The following is a 23,458-nucleotide window of genomic DNA, read 5'->3' as shown; positions in this document are numbered from 1 at the left end:
AGACAAATTTTAATTAGGCTAAAGTTATGTAAACATTTTTTCCTACAGTTTTTTGAGGGACAGGTTACTACTTACTTTAAACAATCACAAGAGACTAATAAATGTGATTCTGTCATACGAAAGATGTTATGGATGGCCCGGGCAGCTAAGATTTGGCGCATTGTTTCATAAACAACATCTGGATTGTCATCTGATTTCACCTCCATAGAACCAAGGAATCGGACAATAAACAACTGATGAAGAATAGAATCTACAACAAAATAAGGTACATTATGTATTTTTAAATCCCAAATTTCTTTTCCTAAGGAATAAAATACACTGCTTTCTTTAGGTTTTCCAATGAAAAATTCAACACAGCAGAAGCATTTAGAAATAACTCCTAACTACAGTGTTCATCTTATAGAAGAATTAAGATCTCAAACTCAAATAGCAAAAGGTTATGCTTTGGCAATTGGTACTTCTGAGTTAAAAAGAATTCCTTTTACTATGCTTACAGCCTTTCTGTAAGTTTGAAATTATATCAAAGTAAATAGCTATGGGAAAAAGAAAAAAAAAGTTATGCTCCAAAACCAGAAGAAAACAGCTGTTAGGAAAAGGTCAAAGGATATCTTATGGAATGAAAATTTGACTATGAGGTCAAAAGTATCATAATCTATAATTTTGTGTGAATAATGAAATCTTAAGTTTGATTAAGTTCTGTTGCTTTAAGTGTACTATGAGTGAAAAGAGAAAACTGTGAAGTATAGATACCATTAAAACAGCATACAGCAAAACAAATGTAAACATCAAATTCTTCACATAGTTTACTGCTCTGAGAATTTCTAAAATATAAGAATACTACACTTGTTTTACCTTCAGTTTCAGATTTTGTACCTCCTCCAGATTCTCCAAATGGATTTGTACGCCTGAAAAGTATTTTAAAAAATTATGAACCAGAGGTCAGTTACCATGAGCCACATGGAAGGAATCTCAATCATTGAACCCAGAGTTAAAAACTAAAAGTCACAAAACCTTGTACATACATTTTAAAAAAGCTCCAAAATACCCCTTCCTGTTAAGGAACACTACTGATGACCAACTAACTTGTGATGAAGGCCTCTGCCCTCACACTAAGTTAATAGGCTGAACTCAAAGTTGCTATATTTTAGAAGATGTGGACAGATTGCATGTTTAGCCATAGACACACAAAAATCAACATTATAATAAAACATGTTGCAAAAGTTCTTGAATTTAAATAAAGTAGGACAGAGGAATGGCTAATTTAGCTTCAACTTTAGGTACATGAGAAAAATGCCAGGAATTTCCTTGGATTGTAAAAAACCTTTTTTTAGGTCCTCTAAGTACATGTCGCAAGTTAACTATGATAATTTGAACATTTTCTAGTTTTAAACCTGTGTTTCTCAAGACATACGTAACAGAATGCAAGAAGAAAAGCTAACTAGAGAATGGAAGCTACCTCCCTCCTTAGTGTGCATGGCTCATGACACACCCACAACGAAGGAAGAAAAGTACAATCCAAAGTAGGTTTTATAGACAAACAGAGAGCTAAGTGGTTCTAAGATAACACTGGCTTTAAGATAACATGAAATTGATCTCCCTAATACATGTCTGACCTACCATATCAAATGCTAAGTATATTTCTGTGATCAAGAGTAAATTATCTTTTCTTGGTCACGGCCATGTATATCCAAATTACTACATTATCAATTTATTAGGTGCCCCACCTACTTAATAAATGATTTGCCTTAAGCCACGTTACCTTCATCCACAGCCAAAGAAAAATTTTAACTGCTTTGACAAGGATTTCTCATCATATAAACAAAAGATAATTTATTAATAATTCATAGCATGACAATGTTTTAGTTCCTTCCTGGAGATTTCTTATTCTGACACAAGATAACTTTTTTTTTTTTTTAGTTGCGGCATGCGGGTCTCTTAGTTGCATCATGTGGACTTCTTAGTTGTGGCATGCATGCGGGATCTAGTTCCCCAAACAGGGATCGAAGCCGGGCCCCCTGCATTGGAAGCACAGAGTCCTACCCACTGGACCACCAGGGAAGTCCCCTATATAACGTTTTCTAATAAACCTGTAGCACATGTATTACTCTCAAGAATTTTAAAAATATTGTCATGATGTAAAAATAGGACTGTCAACTTTCTTCTGTAATTTTAAGAGTAAATACCTTAGAAGTAGATCTGATAAACAATTCAGAATTGAGTATTTTTAAAACTAAATTATCTTAACTCATTTAACTGAGGCAAAAAACAGAGAAAAGCCTGCATGATTCTTCTTCAACTATCAAAATTCTGTTAGGTAATTAAACAAAGAAAGTAAAACACAGCTGATGCACAAGGTATATGAGAGATGGCTCTCAACTGTAGAAATTGGCTCATAAGCCCTACAGCCCTACAGACCTTCCTATTACCCACCTGCCTCCCTGGCCAGAGGCTTTTGCCTGGCCAGGCTGATCTTCACACACAGGAGAAATGATGTCAAACTGTATTGGGGTGTCTGGAGCAACGAGAGAATCTAGAGAGAGGGCAGCCAAATTTGTGGGCTCAGATCCTATGGATCCTGAACTGCTGGTTCGAGCTGTCAGTGGCCGAGATTGTCTAAGCACAGAAGAAAACAAGAAGGCATTGCATTTAGTTTTCTCTTTTGGAAATTAAACACTTAAACTATGAGAAAAGAAAATACAATTTTATAAGTCGATGAGAACAAATTTTAATACACACAATCCCAAATCACAGTTACTTTGTCAAAAGACTTTATCAAAAGACTTTTTCTTTCCAATTTCTAAATTCAGAAACGTAAATCACTTTAACCTAGAGATAAACACAAGGGAAATTTGGAATCATCATTTATTTAGCACTCTTGCTGGTAAATTTACCGATTTGAAATACATTTTCTAGAACTATTTCGTACTAATGTAACTAACACTGCTAAAATCAAAGTGTTTGCTAACACTTTCAATAGCCCATATAGTTCTTTAAAGAGCCCAGAGACTGGTAACTCACCCTGCTGGCCGCAGGCTCTCGTGCCTCTGCTGGAAAGACGGGGAAGGAGTGACAGCTTCCAAAGCTGACTGATTTACCCGTGCAGCAATTTCCTATTTTTTTTTTAAAAAAAGGATGAATTAGTAAAGCAAGAAAACCAAAAGTTTAAATATAACTCTCTGAACTGTCAGAATGTCCCTGAGTTACACTTAAAATGTAAATTGAAGTTACTAAAGTTGTTCCACATTCTCTTGTCTTAGTATTAAGACACATAATTAATTTCACAACATTATAACTTAAGTTTCCTCTTACTTCCTGTAAACCTAGGGGGAAAATCTGATTTTTTTTCTACTAATATACATAATAGGAAATATTTTTTCTTTAAATTTTAACTATCAAATTTTTTTTAGATTAAGGTTTGTATTGCTAGCGCCTAGTACAGTGCGTAGCATATGGGCACTCAAACTTGCTAAATAAAGAAATTTAAAAGGAGTAGGAAATAGTCACAAAATATTAAAGTATTTTATAACCATGATCCTGAAGTTTTTATGATTTTCCGGAATGTATTTATGCTCAGAAATATCTGTGTATTTATTAATAAAGTTATCATGGATATTTTCGGCCAAATTTGAAAAAAGCTTTCCATAAGAAATATTTAAAAACTTATTAAAATATTAAACTTATTAAATAATTTAAAACACAAGCTAAATAAAATAGCATGTACATTAGAAAAAATAATCACAAAACATTTTTGCACTTCTGTGTCTTAGCAAAAGTATAAAGACAATGCCACAAATCGATCAAAATTTCTTCTCATTAATATAAATAAAATAATTCTGGATAATCTGGAAAATATTAAAACTCTGACTTCTGATAATTGGCAGGAGAGTACAATAAGCCTGACTTATTCAAATCCAAACACTATATTCCCTTTGTATTCCTTAGGTATTAACAAGTCATCTAATTTGCATTTTAATTTTTTGTTCTTCCCAAGTGACATAACAGAAAGAAAAAGCAAGTTTGGCAGGAGATCAAGTTACTAAAAGCAGAAGACTTCTCTACAATTAGCACTGATATTCTTAGATTAAACTCATTAGATCATTATAAAACTAACAGAAACAACTAATATTTTTCAGGTCATGAGATTTTGCTTCTTTAGTTCAAAACTTTTTTCCTAGGCATCCAAATCATATGTGTCTTGGATGGCACCTCAAAACCATTATGGTAAAAACAGAACTCTTCTTTTCCAAATTGTTCTTCCCTTCATTTCTTCCCTTCATCCAGGCTTAAAACCTGGAAGTCATCTTTGTCTCCTTCATCCTTTATGTTGGTCGGTTTCTTCATCCTTTACATCGGTCAGTTACTAACTAGTCCAGCCAATTTCTTTTTACCTGTTTCTATGATTCATTCTTCTCTCTTCCCTCAGGTTACCACCATGTTCAGACCCTCAATTCATGCCTAAACTATAATGGCCTCCTACATGTCCCCCAACAGTCCTGTCTAATTAACCACTACACCAACGACAGTTTAAGACTTAGAAGGGTAGGGCTTCCTAGAGAAATTAGCCCCGATCTGCCTCAACTGAAACCGTAACCCCCACCCCCAGCCTCCCATCAGCCCCAAACAGCCCCGGGAGGCAGCCAGGTTCACAGCCTAGCTGGGCCTACCAAGACTGGCAGAGGTCAGATGGCTCCTCTCTTAAACCAAGTCTCTTCCCAACTACACTGCAGTTAGGACTCACTGGTCCTTCCAGAGTTCTCTGCACTCCGGGTTCTGCCTGCATGTTTGGACTGCATCTACAACTCTGTCTACACTGCTGAGTTCATGTGATTTGATACCCACTACTCAAAGCATAACTGGCAAAACTTGAGAGTTCAGGCTGCCTCACCCCAGACCTACTGAAACGTAATATGCATTTTAACAAGGTCCCCAGGTGATTTGTATGCACATTTCAGTTTTCTATTATTCTCCAACAAGACCTTTCAATTCTAATTATACAACTAATTTCACAAAATTCCTCAAAATCTGGAAAAATCCTACCTAGCTCAGGTTTCTGCCATCTCCACAGAGTCTTCTCTAAAACTAAAATCCATACTGATCTTAATATTCTGAAATCTTAAGCTTTCAGTCATCACCATACACTTTCAATTTATATGAAATGTTACTTAAAGTTTTAGATTTCTTTTCCCACATACATAAGCTCCTGGAGGGCAGAGGCCATGGCCTATTTTTCTTCTATATCCCCTTTCTCCATGGTGCTCAACATGGTGCTAAACACAAGGTTGATGTCTACTTACATTTGTTGGTTGACTGATTTCAGTACGTTCTGAAATAATTTACTGTTCTAGGAAGACCAGATACTCATTCTATTCATGATATATGAAAGCTGCCCAGTCAAGGGCAAATTAAAAGATTACAGAACTTGAGAAAATACAATAAAAGCCATATAAGCCACAGAATTATTCAATTTTGCCATATCTGGATACATAAAATAAAAATATTACCTCTGGGTTTTCACTTAAATATATCTGTTTAGATATGTTATTTATTGTACAGATCCACTGCAAAAGGGAAAATAGAAAAATACGATTAATATTTTTTTCTACAATGCTTCCCTTCTAAAAGAGAATGTTTAATATTTAACTGACATAGAAGTTTCACTAGAAGAAATAACATATAATCTTTCTTATGAGATAAATACCTTCCTATATGCAAAAGCATATATATGTACAACATATGAAGGTATAACAGAACACTGAACAGATTTGTTATTTTTAAATTCCAGATTTATTTCATACAAGGAAATAAAAAATATAGCTATCATGTTAAACTGTAATTTAATAGTCTATATTTATCTTTTTATATCTAATATAATTTTTTTTATATCTAATATAAATTTTTTTATATCTAATATAAATTATATCTAATCCCCACCAAATAAGACAGTCTGGACTCAGATACCATGATTAATACCAATGTAAAAAAAGTTAAGAGCTAAATATATTCCTTGTGAACGTATTTTACATACTTCCCTTTCAGGTTTATAAATAACACAGAAAACACTCTCTGCCCCACATCCTCTGCTTCACTCTCAAGTATTCCAGTGCCTAAGGAGCCTTACAAAGCTAACCTAATATTCTGTTTGGTAAACCCTGCAAAGAACAGCCATATGTCTGTATTCCTCAGAGACCAGAAGCACGTTTTAATACCTACTCTTTTCCATAAGAAGTAAATAAAAGTTGATCTCTACATAATTTCTAAACTTGTCTTTTACCAGCACAATTATATAATAACAACTTACCTTCCATATTTGGTGAACGACAAGTAAAAATGGAGCCAAAAACAAAAGACTCACGAGGAAGAACAAACACTCCCAAATTTTTGTTTTTCTGTCTTTCATTTCCCCAAGGTTTTAAGCTTTAGTTGCTTCCTGCCATGCTACATCTGCCACTATGTTCTTAATGCAGCAAATACTGTCTCGAGAGTTGGTAAGAGAAGGGAATAGATTAAACTCGCCTCATGATACTAACAGCCTGCCAGAAAGCAGCAGTCACAAGGTCATTTCTGAATTTGAGCTTTTAAAAAGACAGCAAGAAATGATCTCTAAGGTCTCTCCTTATAGGTCCAGTTGTAAAATTCCATGCAAAACTTAAGAATGTTGCTTGAGGACAATAGACTTTTTTGAAAAAAAGATTTGTAATTAACTAGGATTTTCCAAATTTCTATAATGAACACATCAATATGTTTTGTCATCAGAAAAATATCTTAAGATGATGCTGAAGAAATTAAGTAGATAAAATTTTACCTCTTCATGGTCTTTTTTACTCTCTGCTTGCAAAATTGAAGACCTGAAAAAAAAAAGAGAAAAAGTTTGACAGTCAACTTTTTTCTAAAGTACTTTTAACATGAGTGAGAAATTTTTATCTTTAAAGATACACATCAGTACGAAACAAACAAAGAGAAAACACATAACCAACCAGTATCTTAAGGAAAGGAGACTATCAGAGGTATCAGGACTCAGATTTTAACAACTCTTGACTTTGTCTATCTATGCCAAGATGTACCAAAAAAGAAATGTGCTGGTTTTCAGAAGGCAGACTATAACAAAGGTACATTGACACTAAGACAATGCATTTCAACTTTCTGACGCTTACCATATATATTTCAAACATAAATCAGTGGTCCTAATAGAAAATACTAATTTTACTTCATTATTTATTATTTTTCCTTGAATATGGTTAAGTAAAACTTTTCAACATATTAATCACTAACATAGGGATATGTAGCTTTTCTATAGATGTTAATATTTAAGAGTTAGAAAAAATTTTTTTTCACTAATTTTGAATCACACCAGGAATGTGAAATGGGAAATCATGTTAAGCATTAGCAAAAAACTGGAAATACAAAAATGTAAATACATCCAGTAACGTTAACAGTTTGGTAATTTTGACAAATGAACAAAGGGACTCCCAACATCCAGTGTGATAAATGACACACAGTAATTGACATTCATTGTTTGTTTATAGAAGGAATATGAAATAAACATTCAGTATTTCCTCAGCTATTTTAAAAATGTACTTAGAATAAAAAATAAAAACTGTAAGGCAGTGACCAAAAAGTTAATTATTGCTTCTGGTTAATGAGATTATAGCTTTTTTTCATACATCTTTTTGTATTGTTCTGTGCTTCTCAAAAATTTGTTTTAAAAGCTGCTCTATGGGATTCTTGTTTAATGCAAAGGTAATAGAAGTTTTAAAATGGCACGTAAACATTAATGGCCTAAATAATTAATTTGATCAGAAATATGTGATTAACATTTAAAAATATTATTATTAGCACCTACTACATGCTAGGCACATTACATATGTTAGATTTCTATTCTACATAACAATTCACAAAATAGAAATGAAGGACCCCCCAACCTCCATTTTACATGTAGAAAACTGAAGCTCAGAGAGGTCAGGTAACTTGTCTAACACTGCAAAGTAGGTAGTGGATCCAGAATTTGAACTTTCTGACCCCAAGGTTGGAGCTCTTTCCACTAGCTTGTGCTGCCTTCCCCATACCATGCTGGATTTTCAGTGACCAGTCTCTTAACATGAAATCCCAGGTCTTTACCACATAAACTTGCTTTGACAACCTCAAAATATTAAGACATCATTTATCTAAGTCAAAAAGGAAAATTCAACTAATTTCTACAAGATTAAAAAGAAAATTATCTTAATACATAATAATTCTAACGTGTACAATGTCCAAGTGAAAAGGAATTATCCTACATTTCAGTAGTTTAAAATATGACAGATTTTTTTTAATAGTAGGGAAAAATACTAACTTTTTGCCATCAAAAGAAGTGATCTGAAAACAGTATCGCCTGTCTTCACAGTCCACAGCCATTACTGAACAGTTGTCTATGTCCATGGCCAGGCCTCCTGCTACGTCCCCACGGGCCTGACTCATTAGGTTTCCACCCTGTGTGAAGTAAAACTGTCTGTCCCAGGTAGATGACACCAAGCCTGTTTTACTAAATGAAGAAAGTACATTCACTCTTTAATAACAACACACCTAAAATCCCATCATCAGCCAGACACAAGATAAAGGTAAAGCACATCACAAAGAACCACCTTGCAAAAAGGCACCAAGGTGCGTAGAAAATATAAACATCAGGTTTTCAGTCTCTAAAATAAATTCACATAAACTGACCCACTTGTGTGATTCTGCATGTATATATTTCCAAAACAAGGCTGGAAATGATCAAATTACAGCTGTTATGATGCTCCATAAAATACAGTCCAACTGTATTTCAAGGGAATAAATTCAAAACAAAAGAATTTATTTTACTGTTAGAGTTAACTTGCTTTATCCCATCTTTAGGTAAAAACTAAAATTTGACTTGATGGTGTAATTACATATATTTTAAAGTATGATAATGATATTTAATAGCATTCACATGTTATGCTAGATTTATTTAAACTCAAATTGGTTTCACTTTTTAAAATAATTCTAAATCATTTGATAAATATCTAAATAGAATTTTACTTTTGAAAATTATTCATGTACCTCATCTGTCAAAAAGTTGGCATAAATACTAATAGTGGTATTAGTAAAAAGTTTCAACATTTAGTAAAATCAGAACAGTTTGGAGATATCATTTATTATATTCACTTGCTATTACCTTAATTGATACACAATATATGAAAATAACAATAGTTTTCTTACTTCCTAGCATTAAGGTATCCAGCCTTTCGGGTTAAGTTTCGATTAACAGGAAATTTTGTGGGATCTGGGTCAGGCACATACAAGGGGTCACTGGCTACTTCCAAATCCTCTATTGTTTGCTGCATGGTCTCTACATCGCTGTCCATTTCCCTGCGAACACTAACAGAGGGAACAGATTATTTACTACCAACTACAACAGACAAAGAACTCCTTACCAATCTTATTTATCTGTATATTTGTTCTGTATATATTTTCCTAAAGAGAACAGCAGTGGCATGGGTGGTTAAAGTGGCGTGTTATAAAGCAGCTTTACATTTCATTTGAAACTTAGATATTTGGGAACAATACCAAATTCCAAAACTAATGAAGCCACACTGAATGACTCATACTTTGGAGGAATTTTCAAACTGCTCTGCCCTGTGCGTTTAAAACAATCATTTTCATCTCCCTCCATATCGCAGATTAACCACATCACTGCTCAGACTTTGAACCTGATTAGAACTACTTTCTCTGTCTCTTTAATCTCTCATGGCTTGCAAAGCAAGATTCATTTAGTACTCTCCCATCCATCCCCTACAATTCAGATAACTGTGAAGATAATTCACTTATGGATAATTATTATGTGTCTGTTGTATTCAGACATAAAACCTAGTCTACAATCAATAAAATACCATCAGATTTGACACTGTTATGAAATTCAGAGTTCAAATTCTGTGGAAAAGATGGTGAGAAAACCAAGAAGCATCCACGAGCCACTCGAGAAACACTCTCACGGCAGGGAAAATAGCCACTCAGAAATTAAGTGGTAAATATTTTTAGATTATGGTATTTAGCTGTTAACTTATCATTCTCATAACTTCATTTTCAATTTTAAGGAAGAAAATACTTACTTCTGTACACTTGTTCCAATATTAGTTAAGAATTCTTCCAGTTGGTCATTGAGATTTTCAGAACCCATCTTAAAGAAACTTATCTGGGGCAAGAGGGTGTGGGAATGGGAGGTTGAACAACAGAAACACATACACACAAAATACTTAGAGTGAATCATATAAACAATCACCAAAATACATAGTTAAGTAAAAAACAAAGGATTATTTCCAACTGTGTAAAAATAGGTTGTAGTTTACAATGATTTCTACTGGGCATAGAGCCACTGAAGAAACTACACTTAAATTTCACTGTGCATCATCTTATGTATTAACACATGCATATAGTAAGCAAGTTTTTAAAATTGGAAAATATATTTTAAAATATTTCAAGTAAGTCATATGGATAAACTATTTCATGTTTACTACAAAGATAAGTTTTATATCTGAGGAATAATAAGTACTTATATTCAAAGGAATATTCAAATTTCTTTAAACTCTTGCTTTTAGGGGACTGCTATTTCATCTTATGTTACCCAAATTTAATTTTCTAGCCTCCTTCCTGATGTACAACTCTTGGAATACTTTGGAGTTCATCCCTTAATTTTAACTCAGGAAGTATGCCAGGAACATGAGACAAGCTCAAACACGTCCATTCTCTTTCAGATCTATTATGAAGCAAGAGTGAGTGGAAGCTTGAGCAATAGGAGTAGCTTTGGAATTCATTTATCTTTCTGTCCCCAGCTGTGATGGGCAAGGTCTAAATACAAGGTAAGTGGTTTCATCTACCCTAAAATATTTGAAATCTTCATTTGCTAGGAAAACCCTTCTCCCTAACTTCCTTAAAACAGCACTCTGACATTTTAAAAAATGCTTTAAAATCACAGACACAAATGAGTATTTGACCTTAGTTTGTAATATCCTTACATTTAACATAAAAATCAAACTTAATATAAAGTTCTTAAGACAGTTATAATCCAGAACACAGTACAATATTCACCTGAGCTTGCATGTACCCAAGTAGAGGTTCTAACAATGCTATTTTCTTTTTGTATTGAAGAGTATTTAATGCACAAAAATAATGCATCATGGTCTGGTGTTGTTTTTTTCTGGAAGTGTAGACATCTTCTGTTACTTCATACTTCACCTTTGAGTGAAAGATTAAAAATACTATTATTTATTTAATTTTGAATTATCTTTAGTAGTGGCTGAGGGGAAGAGACTACCCAAGGAAAAAGGTGCATCACCAGCAATTGTACATAGCTGTCTTATTTTCTGAGATAGAAATCCTGCAGAATATTGGCTAAGATAGTTTTCCTGTTTTACTACCAACCACTTTATTTTTTAAAATGCACATTAAAAGCAGCATTCTACACATAGCTATGAACTATAGTAACTATAGTAGCTATAGTAACTAAACTAAACATGGCAGATAAGGTCTACCACATGGAGGAAAAGCAGACAACAGTCTGGTATTAGCTTAGTCATTAATCTTTGACCTTTTTCAGTTCACAGCATACCACTTGCCTCCTAGTTCTCTGGTTCTCTCCCTACTGCTCCTCTTTTCTTGTACTTGTTTTCCTTCACCCACACTTAAACTATGTCCCTTGAGTTCTTGTATTCAGACAACAAATATTTATTGAGCACCTGTTACGTAACATACATTGTCTCTTCTCTTTTCCTGCTTTTCCTGCTTAAGGTACTTAAAGTGTAACCTTTCCCAACTTACCAATCAAAGATATACTGTCCTCTCTCTGCTCTCCCAGCATTTTGTTAAGACTTCTTTACTGCACTTAACTCAGTGATAATTCAGTGTTCTCTTCATCCTTGTATTCTGGCAGCTGTTCTAGTCACATGCCTTCATACAGGAAGCCTTTGATAGATGTGGATTATCCACTCCTTGAGGGCAGAGGTGGAGCCTACTCACATTGTTCCCCCATAGTACCCAACATGTAGTAGGTGCTCAATAAATTTTTCAAATAAATTGAATTAGTGGAAGAATGTATTTAAAAATACCTGGAACAGCCAGAAGCAATGTAAAAACAAAGTTCATACTTAGAGCCTTAACTGCTTCTCTATGGCAAAGTAACAAAGTAATGTAGATCTAAAAATGTATGTATTTTATAAATATTTGCACCATCAAGTAATCAGTGAAAGCAGATCTTTGTACTGAATTTGTGAGAGAAACATTCCCTTTTTGGGTCACAGTGGCTGTTGGATAGTAATCATACCCAACTGTGGATTCCCAGAGTGGTCACTGTGTCCCTACCAGCAGCCGCAGCCAAGGCTGCAGACGCCAATTCCTGGGCACAGAGACCACCTCACTCACAAGCATCTAGAGGAGGCCTACTCTGATCAAGCCTTGGACTAGGCACTGAGAGAGAAATGATCTTAAGGAGCATCTAGATGAACTTGTTAATACTCTGTTCTTTGTTCTTTACTCAAACGCATTTCTCTTCAAATGTAGTATAATATTTCTGAATTTCACTCCTTGAAGAAGCATAAAATATATATATATATATATATATATATATGTATATATATTCCCTGTAAATGAGGAGGTCTTCAAAACAGAATTTCATTCAATTATGTATGTAACAATTCAACTTTTTAACCATTGTATATCAGAACACACTTTTGAATACATATATAAAACAAATGCAGTGTTATCAAAATACAAAGCAAAAGGAGGCAATGTTACACCTGGGCATCAATTACATTTTTGGAATAGTTATGTTTACTTATAAAACTCTAGCAACAGAAAAATATTTTTGTTTAAAAAGACAATTATTAATTGTCTGATAATTAACAATTAACAGAAAGGCTTTGAAATAACTAGAAGGAAAGAATAAACTAAGGGCAATACAGCAAAGCACACAAAGCAACTGCTGGCTACCATTTTTAAACTGGAAAAAGGAGACCACCTAATGAAACAGTTGTTAATTGTGATACTGAAGGAGTAATATGTATCACACCTTGTCGTTTTCTCTTTTTTTTGACAATCTGCTATATCTGTTAATTGCAGCATCATGATCTGGAAAACAGAAATGACTATTAACAAAAATACAACAGTACTTTGCAAAACTTATAAGTGCTTTAACGGTTTTCACATGTGCATCTTTCAACAAATGTACTAAAGCAAAATAAGAATTCCCTACTATGTGATCACTCCACCCAAATGTCCCCCACAGCCAAATTTCCCCCTAAAGTATGTTTCTGTTTATTAAATTGGTAAAAACATTTAATTCCAAGGAAACAGTAGTCCACTAAAAGTTTTTTGAAGTATTTTTTAGTACAGAAATAGCAAATGCTCATTAAAGAAAATATGGAATAGACAGGAAAATGAGGAAGGGAAAATATACCACCTTCTTAGGTATTATGAAGATAACAAACCACAAGATTTAACTTCCTTTAAAATATTTCTTCTAGCATAAATAGTGCAACTTAAATAACAAGGATTTAAATAATATTCACTTAAACTTTTAATTAGGTTCATTCTTTTCAATTATTACATAAAATCTGGCCACAGATTTGTATTGATAAAGAAATGCATCAATACAAGAAATAAATGTACAAAGTATTCAGAGCTTACCATTACTAGCAATCTGAAACACTTCCTTTAATGTCAATATTTCTGGAAAAGTTCAAGAATAATTTCAGTTTAGCATATTTATGAACTATCTTAAATTTTGTTTAGAAAACAGTAACTGCCATTTAAGCTACTATTAAAACTCCAAATATTTCAAAGTTCAACGTTTAAAGTGAAAAAGTTATTGTGTTTCAACTAGCCTAACATTTACTATCATTAACAACAGTTACACCACCAGAAATTGTACCTGCCACAAATTGTAATATGACCCAAAAACAAAATTTTAAAACCACTGCAGGGCTTCCCTGGGGGCGCAGTGGTTAAGAATCCGCCTGCCTATGCAGGGGACACAGGTTCGAGCCCTGGTCTGGGAAGATCCCACATGCCGCGGAGCAACTAAGCCTGTGGGCCACAACTACTGAGCCTGCGCTCTAGAGCCCGCGAGCCACAGCTACTGAGCCCATGCACCACAACTACTGAAGCCCGCGTGCCTAGAGCCCGTGCTCTGCAACAAGAGAAGAGAAGCCTGTGCACCGCAACGAAGAGTAGCCCCTGCTCACTGCAACTAGAGAGAGCCTGCATACAGCAACGAAGACCCAACACAGTCAAAAATAAATACATAATCTAAGTAAATTTAAAATAAAAAAAAACACTGCAAATTCTAAGATATACAAATGTTCTGATTTAGTACCAGAATCCAACCAATTGATTTTTTGATACTGACTCTAATAAGTTCAAATGCTGAATGATAAAAAGAACATTTTATTGACAAGATTATGATATTCAGTCCCCTTAGATGGAGAAGAGAGGTCTTGTTTCTTGACCTTGGAAAGGATTATTCTTGAAGAGTACCAAGACAAATATTAATTCTATCTCTAAAATACATTTGTCTTTATTCCATGTATAATTTAAATACTTTATCATCCACTAATACATTAGTACAATGTTTTTACTCTATCTATACATACTTTGTAAATGAGTCTGTATGATTGTCTGAGATTGTAAATTTTAAGAAAGCAGAGCCAAGTCTATAAACGCTCTCATTTTATCACGTAATAATCCTAAATGGGAAAAAAAGAAAGCCACCACAAGCTACTGAGACATGGGTTGTTAGATGGACCAGCCCCTACCTCCCACCACTCCAGCCCACTAACACGCCTCATCTCCTGCGCCACTGTCCCAGTTCAGGCCCTGGTCACACCTCACTGGAGTCTCACAACTTCCTAGTCCATTCTCCTAGCATCAAATCCATCCTCCAAAAACAAAGGTATACTTCTTAAAGACCTCCATTGTCTTCTCTTTGCTTATAAACTCAAGTCCAACATCTTTAGCATAATCTAATCCCAATTAATCTATTTCTAGAGTTGTCTCCCGCCATCCCCCAACACATCCAACATTGCAGCCACACTCAGTTTCTCAAAACAACACATGCATTTCTACCCATAACTCTGTGCTTTCTGGTCCCTCCAGTAGAACAGTGACTCTCTTCTCCTGGCAAATTCTTCTTCCTTGCTCAGTGCTCATGGCACGTCCGTGAGGGAGCCTTTCTGACACCCTCCTCTGAGCCCCCACAGCACCTTGCTCATCCCTAATTATAAGAGTACCAGAATTATCTGTTTACCCATCTCCTTCTCTGGGCTTTCTCAAGGGATGTGACATCTTATTCATATAATTACTCCTCAGTATCTAGCTTAACATCTAGCAGGAGCTCCTGTAAATGTTTAGCAACCAATTAAAGTAAAAGTGACACTTGCTACAGTCAGAAATGGTTAAGGTATAGAGTATTACACATTTTACAAGCAGTGATCTTCCGACGGCTAATGAAAGTAAACATAAGCTTGACTTCAATACCTTTCAGATCTCTTTCTTTAAACTGGGTAATGGGGAACATCATGGCATCAGCAAGCTGTGTTGAAAGTACCGCATGACAAGAGCTAAGCTGGTAAAAGAAAGACCAAAAAGGCCAAATAACTACAAAGAGACAATCAACCAGCATTATGGAAACTGAACAAAACCTAGTAAAAAGGTGTTGGTATAGGGATTCCCTGGCAGTCCAGCGGTTAAGACTCTGTGCTTCCATGGCAGGGGGCACAGGTTCGATCCCTAGTTGGGGAACTAAGATCCTGCATGTCAAGTGGTGCGGCCAAAAAGTTAAAAAAGGTACTGATACATTTACATAAGGGAACCCTAAAATTATGTGATGTTATCACATAATTAGGTGACAGTCAAAAAAATTCCATTTAAAACTCTCAGAAGAAAACGTGATAACCTTGAATTTAGCAATGGTTTCTAAGATATGACACCAAAAGCACAAGCAACCAAAGAAAATATAAACTGGACTTCATCAGAATTGAAAACTTTTGTGCATCAAAGGATACTATCAAGAAAATAAAAAGACAACCCACAGAAGGGGAGAAAATATTTACCAATCACATAACTGATAAGGGACTTGTAAAGACAACCCACAGAAGGGGAGAAAATATTTACCAATCACATAACTGATAAGAATAAAGAACTCTTAAACTCAGTACTAAAAGACAACCCAATTAAAAATTGGGCAGGGAATTCCCTGGTGGTCCAGTGATTAGGACTCCTTGCTCTCACTGCCTAGGGCCTGGGTTCAATCCCTGGTCGGGGAACTGGGATCCCACAAGCCATGAGGCGCGGTCAAAAAAAGTAAAGTAAAATAAACATGAAAAAATAAACATAATTTTTTTTAAATGGGCAAAGGTCTGAATAGATACTTTTCAAATATATACAAATGGTCAATAAGCATAGGAAAAAATGCTCAACATCATTAGCCTTCAGGAAAATGCATATCAAAACTACAATGAGGGGACTTCCCTGGTGGTGCAGTGGTTGAGAGTCCGCCTGCTGATGCAGCGGACACGGGTTCGTGCCCCGGTCTGGGAAGATCCCACATTCCGCAGAGCGGCTAGGCCCGTGAGCCATGGCCGCTGAGCCTGCGCGTCCAGAGCCTGTGCTCCTCAATGGGAGAGGCCACAGCAGTGAGAGGCCCGAGTACCGCAAAAAAAAAAAAAAAAAAAAAAATACTACAATGAGATTCCACTTCATACCCACTTAGATGGCTATAGCAAAAAAAATTAATGAAAATAACAAGTGTTGATAAGGATGTGGAGAAATTGGAACACTCCTACATTACTGGCAGAAATGTAAAATTGTGCAAGGGCTGTGGAAAACAGTTTGGCAGTTTCTCAAAAAGCTAAACATAAAATTATTATATGATCCAGCAATTCCCCCTCCTGGGTATATACCCCAAAAAACTGAAAACTGGCGTTTGAAAAAACAAAAACAAAAACAAAAAACTTGTACATGAATGCTCACAGCAGCACTGTTCACATTAGCCAAAAGATGGAAAACAACCCAAATCAAATGTCTGTCAACTAATGAATGGATAAATAAAATGTGGTATACATACAATGGAATTTTATTCAGCAAAACAAAATAAAAACAAAAAATGAAATTCTGATTCTTTCTACAACATGAATGAACCCTGACAACATTATGCCAAGTGAAAGAAGACAGACGCAAAAATCCACAAATTGTATGAGTCCATTTGTATGAAATATCCAAAACAGGCAAATCCATACAGACAGAAAGCAGATTTATGGTTGCCAGGAGCTGAGGGGAGGGAGGCAGTGACTACTTAATAGGCACCTAGTAGGTTTCCTTTGGGATGATGATGAGAATGTTCTGGAACATCAGTGGTGGTTGTACAACATTGTGAATGTGCGAAATGTCATTAATGGTAAATTTTATGTATATTTTACCACAATAAAAAATTCCATTTCCTGTAAATATTTCTTTAAATTGATCTCCTGTGACAATATTTTGCTATGATGAGTTATTAAAGTATTTCTAAAAACTACTTTTCCAGTTAAGAGACTAGAAAAGACAGAACTACCTAATGGCTCATCTGAAAAGAAGAGCTTTCACTGCAGTAGTACAAAGTAGTTATGGATGGATTCTCCGAACATTTCTCACCACCTTGCTTCCTCTTGGCTTCGAGGTCTTAATGATTTGTTCTGCTGACTGGTAGAGAAATTAATGGTTGGTATTGGTTGTTTGGGAAGCAAGGATTAATGAAATGAATGGTAAAATACTGCTCAATGTAAAAAACAGAGAAACCATAAAGAGCCCAGCTATGGCTAACAGCTTAACTCTTCTCTCCCTGCCTACATCAGACTACACAATTAAAGGCTGAATGGTACATGAAAGTAGAGACGGCACATCTATATGCTTATTCCTTGAAAACAATTTGCTTTAATCAGACAAAGATAGTGTTGTTTCTACAAGACAGCCACCAAGATTTGGAAATAAGGCCTTCTTTAAATAGTAATCTTTTATCATTGAGATTTACTCATAAAATCCTAATAATAAAACTTCCCAATAAAAGCTAAACAACTTCAGTAACTTAATTATAAGATCACTTATCCAAGCAAAATAAAATAAGCATTTACCTCATCTATAACTTTTGAAAACTGTTGCAAAGTAGAACTCATAACTTCATCATCACCCCCCAGTGGAAAACGCTGAAAAGTGAGAAACAGAGATGAGGTAAAGGTCCAATGCTGTATGTCTTTTGTGAGTGACATTATAATTTTTAAATAACTTCAGAAAACTTCTAAAATTTTGAATAAGCTCTAAAAACATCGTTTTAATAAAATAATGTAATTCATATAAGTAGTACACATTAATTAAAATGTTTGCTAAGTGACCAATCAACATGGTGTACAGGAATGCACACCATACTAGAAGTTCAAAGATTTAAAATTAGCTCCAATTTCTCTACTAGCCAGCTGTGTAACCTTGAGCAAGCCTCAGTTTCTTCATTTGAAAAAAGAGAGGTAAATTAGATAACCTCTGTGTCTAACATTAACTCATTAAAATTAGATATAAGTGCATAATGGAATTTCAACGGCATATCAAAATTACCTTCTATGAATCCCAAAAGGCTTAGGATTATTGATAAGAAATTCTGTTTATCTATACAGATACTGTATCACTGCATATTTTAAATTATACTTTTAAAACTTTCATATATAGTACCTGTTTTTCATATTCTTTTAAAAGTTTTGAAGTCAGGTGTGTTGCTGCACTTAATTCGTTCTACGAGAAAAGATGAGCATTCAAATTAACACAGTAGTACAGATTAAGAAAAAAGTTTTAATTGAAGATTCCTATGCCACTTTTATTTATCACTTAACATAAATATTGTACAACATGTTCTCAAAACCCCTCATTAAGCCATTGGAAAGGGAACTACCACTAAGCACTTTAAAGGGAAACTCAAACCACGAAATAGACACCATCAAGGAATTCAGCAGTGTCCCAGGTGTGTGCTTTTTCTTTTTAGCTAATAAAAACGAATAGTTAAAGCTTTAAAGCTAGAAGTAAACTGTACAAAATGTTAGCCAGAATCTTCAGAGAGTCTACATTGATAACTGATTATCCCTCTCTCTAGATGCTGATACTAGACCATGAGAAGCATTTAATAACATACAACCATATGACCTAGTCATACCATATAGCAATGTAGCCATATGAAGGAAATACTTTTTTTAATTTAAAGGTTTTTTTTCAGTGATGAATATAATGACACATGTAATGTTTCTTTTACATATTAATCTGTGTGGTCAGAAATCAAATTCTTGAGCAACCTATCACTAAGAAAAATAAATAAGTAACTATTACAGTAACTGTAAAGTACATAATGAAAATTTGAGTCCAGAAAGAAGAGAAATTGAGAAGGGGCAAAAAAGAAACTTGTACACTTAATTAATCCCAAAGAGAGTTTATCATAGAACCCAGGTTGCTGTTAAGGCTTATAATTAAGTTACATAAACAGAGCTTCAAATCTTATGCCTGTTCAACCAAAATAATCTAGTCATATCCTTTTAAAATTCATCTCCTAGTACCCCAGAGCTATATCTACTCTATAGATATAGCTATATCTACTAGAGCTATATCTATTACCTTCTAACTAGATAGAGGCTAGCTACTTACAAATCCTCTGCTCAAAAAGGAGAAGTATCCCATAAGATTAAAAGCATGATTAGGGAAAATACTGGTGACAATACAGGGTTTTAAGTCAAATCTTACGCAAAGATCACTATCAATGAGTTTCACTAAGAAAGTCCTTACTATGTTTGGGGAAAAGGAGCAGATGCTTCAATCTTCATCACTTTTGTAGTGCTACAAACTATACACTAGTAATTGAAATGTAAGCTCTGTAATACAAACTACTTAATGTTCATTCATCCATTCAACAAATGTTTATTACTTATGCACCCTGGACAGGGCTAGGCACCAGTAAATAAGACAGACACTATCTCTGTCCTCATGGGCTTAAAGATTTATTTTACAAATGCACTGAGTCAGCCTTTAGTTCTTTACCTGTGCATCATAAATCCGATGCATAGCTTGATACAACTGGTTCATATAGTTGGAAATAGCTGTAGCATCTTCTTCAAATACACCCAGTAAAGACCTTGTCTGTATAAAATAAAAGCAGTAAGTTTATGTTAACGATTATATAAATCAAGTGGAAATCTTTTTTTCCTAAAAGATGCAAAAATCACAGGATATCAGAACTCTAACAGTTCTGAGTTTTGATCTATTTTCTCTCTCTTGATAGTAATGCCAAGATGCTAGGGTTCTTTATTCTCAATTTCACTTCATTAAAACAGATAGATTTTCCAACTGTGTTATATAAACCTTAGAAGGAACAACAAAGGTATATTTTTATGAATTAAAAAGTCTGTAATTAAGAACAAATCTACAGAATCAGTCAAGGCTATATTAACAGTATTCTATGTATAAATATTTTAAATATCTTTTTTCAGGATAACTTAGTATGATTATTTCTCTCTCTCTCTCTCTCTTTTTTTTTTTTTGGCTGTGTTGGGTCTTCATTGCTGCCCAGCGGCTTTCTCTAGTTGCAGCAAGCAGGGGCTACTCTTCGTTGCGGTGCATGGGCTTCTCATTGCAGTGGCTTCTCTTGTTGCGAAGCACAGGCTCTAGGCACGCGGCCTTCAGTAGTTGCGGCACGTGGGCCCAGCAGTTGTGGTGCACGGGCTTAGTTGCTCCACAGCATGTGGGACCTTTCCGGACCAGGGATTGAACCCGTGTCCCCTGCATTGGTAGGTGGATTCTTAACCACTGCGCCACCAGGGAAGTCCCTGGTTATTTCTCTTTCTCCATAGTCTCTTCTAGTAGTGCCAACCCCCTCCCCATCATAATCCAAAATAACACCATAGTACCCCTTCCCCTCCCCAACATGGCCTGTAAAATGCTAACTAGGTTTTTTCTGAGTGCAGAATTTGGAATCATTTTTCTTCTTCTTTATACATTTCTATGTTGTTAGGCTTTTTTTTTTCCCCCACAATGAGCATAAGCATGTAAAAATTACCTTCACTTTAAGAGTAAAAACTTGTCAGTCAGTAAATGTTAAGACTGTCAATAAAAAGGATCAGAGATAAGGAAACTCAGCATAAAGGCAAAGTATGTTCACCTTTTTATATCCCAAAGGCAGGATAAGAATTAAATTCCAACAATTATTGAGATAACTACAGCTTAAAATCTAAAAGATGACCTTGTACTTTTATTCTACAAATAGTTAATTTATACCTCAGCCTTAGAAGCTGGTTTCTAAAAATCAACTTATTCCTTAGCTTCCTATTTTCAGAAGAGAAAGCTAAGTCACTATGGTTGTTTTAAAAAGCAGCGCAAAATCATTATGCCAGTATATGAAGTCCAAGTTACCTCAATCCTCTACTTCCCAATGCCCCAGAAATTTAGATCTGGCAGAATCTTTTTATTTTTTAGCTCTAGTGCCCTACTGCCATTCCCCAAGTGCTATTTTAAGATGTAAAAAAGAAAGCATCATGAAATCTTGTTTCACTAGTGCCATTCTTAAGAAAAGTGTGCCACTTACATTTTTTTTCTTCAAAAATTAGCATTCTAATTCAAGGAATAACACATTTATGCAAAAATGTGTAGTGGACTTATATTAAAAAGATGTTCTTAGCCTCAAACAGGGTTGAAACAGCTTCCTTATGTAAAGCTAATAAGATTGAGTTCAACACTGTATAATGACTGTTTAAAGTTAGCAGCTTACAAAAATGCAATCAATATGGTACCATTTCATTGAATCTATGACGGCATCCACTGTGAGCTGTGCCAGTTTAATATACTACTGTCACAAACAAAACAATGCTGGCAATTAAGCTATGAATTCAGGTTTTCTAATGTCTTGAAGTTTTTACTTTATATTTATGGAAACAGATCTTTGACAATTTTTTATATAACTCTCATATAAACACAAAAAAGAAAACACAAGTTGCACAAGTTTAATATAACCCTAAAATTTCAACTCTTGTGGGTAATTTTTTGACATAAGAGACACCGCTAGCCATGTTTTCACATCCAATATTATTCTGTGCCACGAGCAGGTGACAAATATTTCTCAGAAGTGCTCCACTTTTATCTCCAATATTTTCTTCCAAATTATTGATACCCAGTCAGCAAGTTTTGATGGCAGCACTTGCTTCATGTTACTAGCTGTCAAAGAAATATTTTCAGACAAAAACAAGACTGATAATCCTTCAAGTGGCTGTGAATTGATTTGTTGGCTGAACATTAAAAGGCTGCACTTAGCCACTCATGTCACTAGGAGAAATAACCAAGTGTGTACATTTGCAGGCAATTACAAGTAAAACAACATCAACTGTAAGGGGCATCTCAATATAAGAGATGTCAAAATGTGAATTTAAAAAAAGTACATCTCATAATCTTTGAGTATTTCATATTATGCCAAAGAGAAAAGCCTCCATTTGGGATTGGAGTTTGCCTTCACAGTTCTAGCTTAGATGGATCATTGATAAGATTGTTATCTACATATAAAATCAGTTATTTTTTTAAAGATCATATCTTTTCTTACTAAATAGAAAGTTTAACTTTGTTTCTGATTTTCAAAACAATATATAAGCATTGATAAGGCATCTAGTATAGTCTTAAGATTTCCTACTTCAACATGGTATCTTTTGCAGAATGGTATGGTTTGTGCAAGATAATTCTAAAGATGTTTATGTGCAATCAGCTGGATTTGGACTTGCAAATATAGCCCTATTTTAATACTTCGCTACGTTAAATTAAAACTAAAAAAGGATAATTGTAATTCAGCGTAGTCCTTCAAGACTCCCAGGCTCTAACTTTTTTACATAGCAACTGGCAGGCCATTTTTGACTAGAATCAAATAATCTAATAAAAACATCTCTATCAGGAGCTTTAGAAGTTTTCCTCCTCTTTGTTACTCAACTTCTTGGACTCTATCCTAGATAAACAGTCCAGATGAGAACAAAAATTGATGCCCAAAAGCATTAATCTTAGCACTATATATAACAGCAAAACTTGGGAAAAACTCTAAAAGTCCAACAACAGGACAACTATATTAAGTGAGTCAAGGAAATGTGCAACCTTTGAATTTTTTATTCAGTATGTAATAACGTGTGAAGGTACTTAAGCTACAATGTGTAGCTAAAGCCAAATAAAAATCATTATGCACAATATAATCTCAATCACATTAGAATGTGTAAGAGAAAAAAACTAGAAAAAAGAAAGCAAACTGTTAACAGAGTTTGCTGCTGGGCGCACGACAGGTAACTGTGTGCTTTCTGTATCTTCCAATTTTTCTGAAGCAAACAACTATTACTTTTATAATCAAGTACAAAGGTTAAAACATTCACTATCTATAACAGCTGAAGTTCAG

At 34.7% G+C, this 23,458-nt stretch overlaps 1 protein-coding gene across 3 annotated transcripts in view; it reads right to left on the bottom strand.

Moving 5' to 3' along the window:
* The window catches only part of APPL1 (adaptor protein, phosphotyrosine interacting with PH domain and leucine zipper 1), a 31,831-nt gene that overhangs the window by 6,389 nt on the left and 1,984 nt on the right, over positions 1-23,458 (bottom strand). For all 3 annotated transcript variants that reach the window (XM_019947602.3, XM_019947603.3, XM_019947605.3), the window contains exons 2-17: positions 20,086-20,184; positions 18,739-18,798; positions 18,150-18,221; positions 15,520-15,607; positions 13,672-13,713; positions 13,055-13,113; positions 11,080-11,226; positions 10,104-10,186; positions 9,214-9,372; positions 8,330-8,518; positions 6,803-6,845; positions 5,502-5,558; positions 3,019-3,110; positions 2,431-2,613; positions 853-905; positions 76-250 (exon numbers count right to left, since the gene is read on the bottom strand). In XM_019947602.3, coding sequence (XP_019803161.1) covers positions 76-250; positions 853-905; positions 2,431-2,613; positions 3,019-3,110; positions 5,502-5,558; positions 6,803-6,845; positions 8,330-8,518; positions 9,214-9,372; positions 10,104-10,186; positions 11,080-11,226; positions 13,055-13,113; positions 13,672-13,713; positions 15,520-15,607; positions 18,150-18,221; positions 18,739-18,798; positions 20,086-20,184 — 1,601 coding nt within the window. The remainder of the gene's footprint in view (positions 1-75; positions 251-852; positions 906-2,430; positions 2,614-3,018; positions 3,111-5,501; positions 5,559-6,802; positions 6,846-8,329; positions 8,519-9,213; positions 9,373-10,103; positions 10,187-11,079; positions 11,227-13,054; positions 13,114-13,671; positions 13,714-15,519; positions 15,608-18,149; positions 18,222-18,738; positions 18,799-20,085; positions 20,185-23,458) is intronic.

The sequence above is a fragment of the Tursiops truncatus genome, chromosome 10, assembly GCF_011762595.2.
Source record: "Tursiops truncatus isolate mTurTru1 chromosome 10, mTurTru1.mat.Y, whole genome shotgun sequence".
Taxonomy (NCBI): Eukaryota; Metazoa; Chordata; class Mammalia; order Artiodactyla; family Delphinidae; genus Tursiops; species Tursiops truncatus.
Note: the sequence above shows the minus strand (reverse complement) of the source record. Positions and strands in the feature narration are given on the sequence as shown.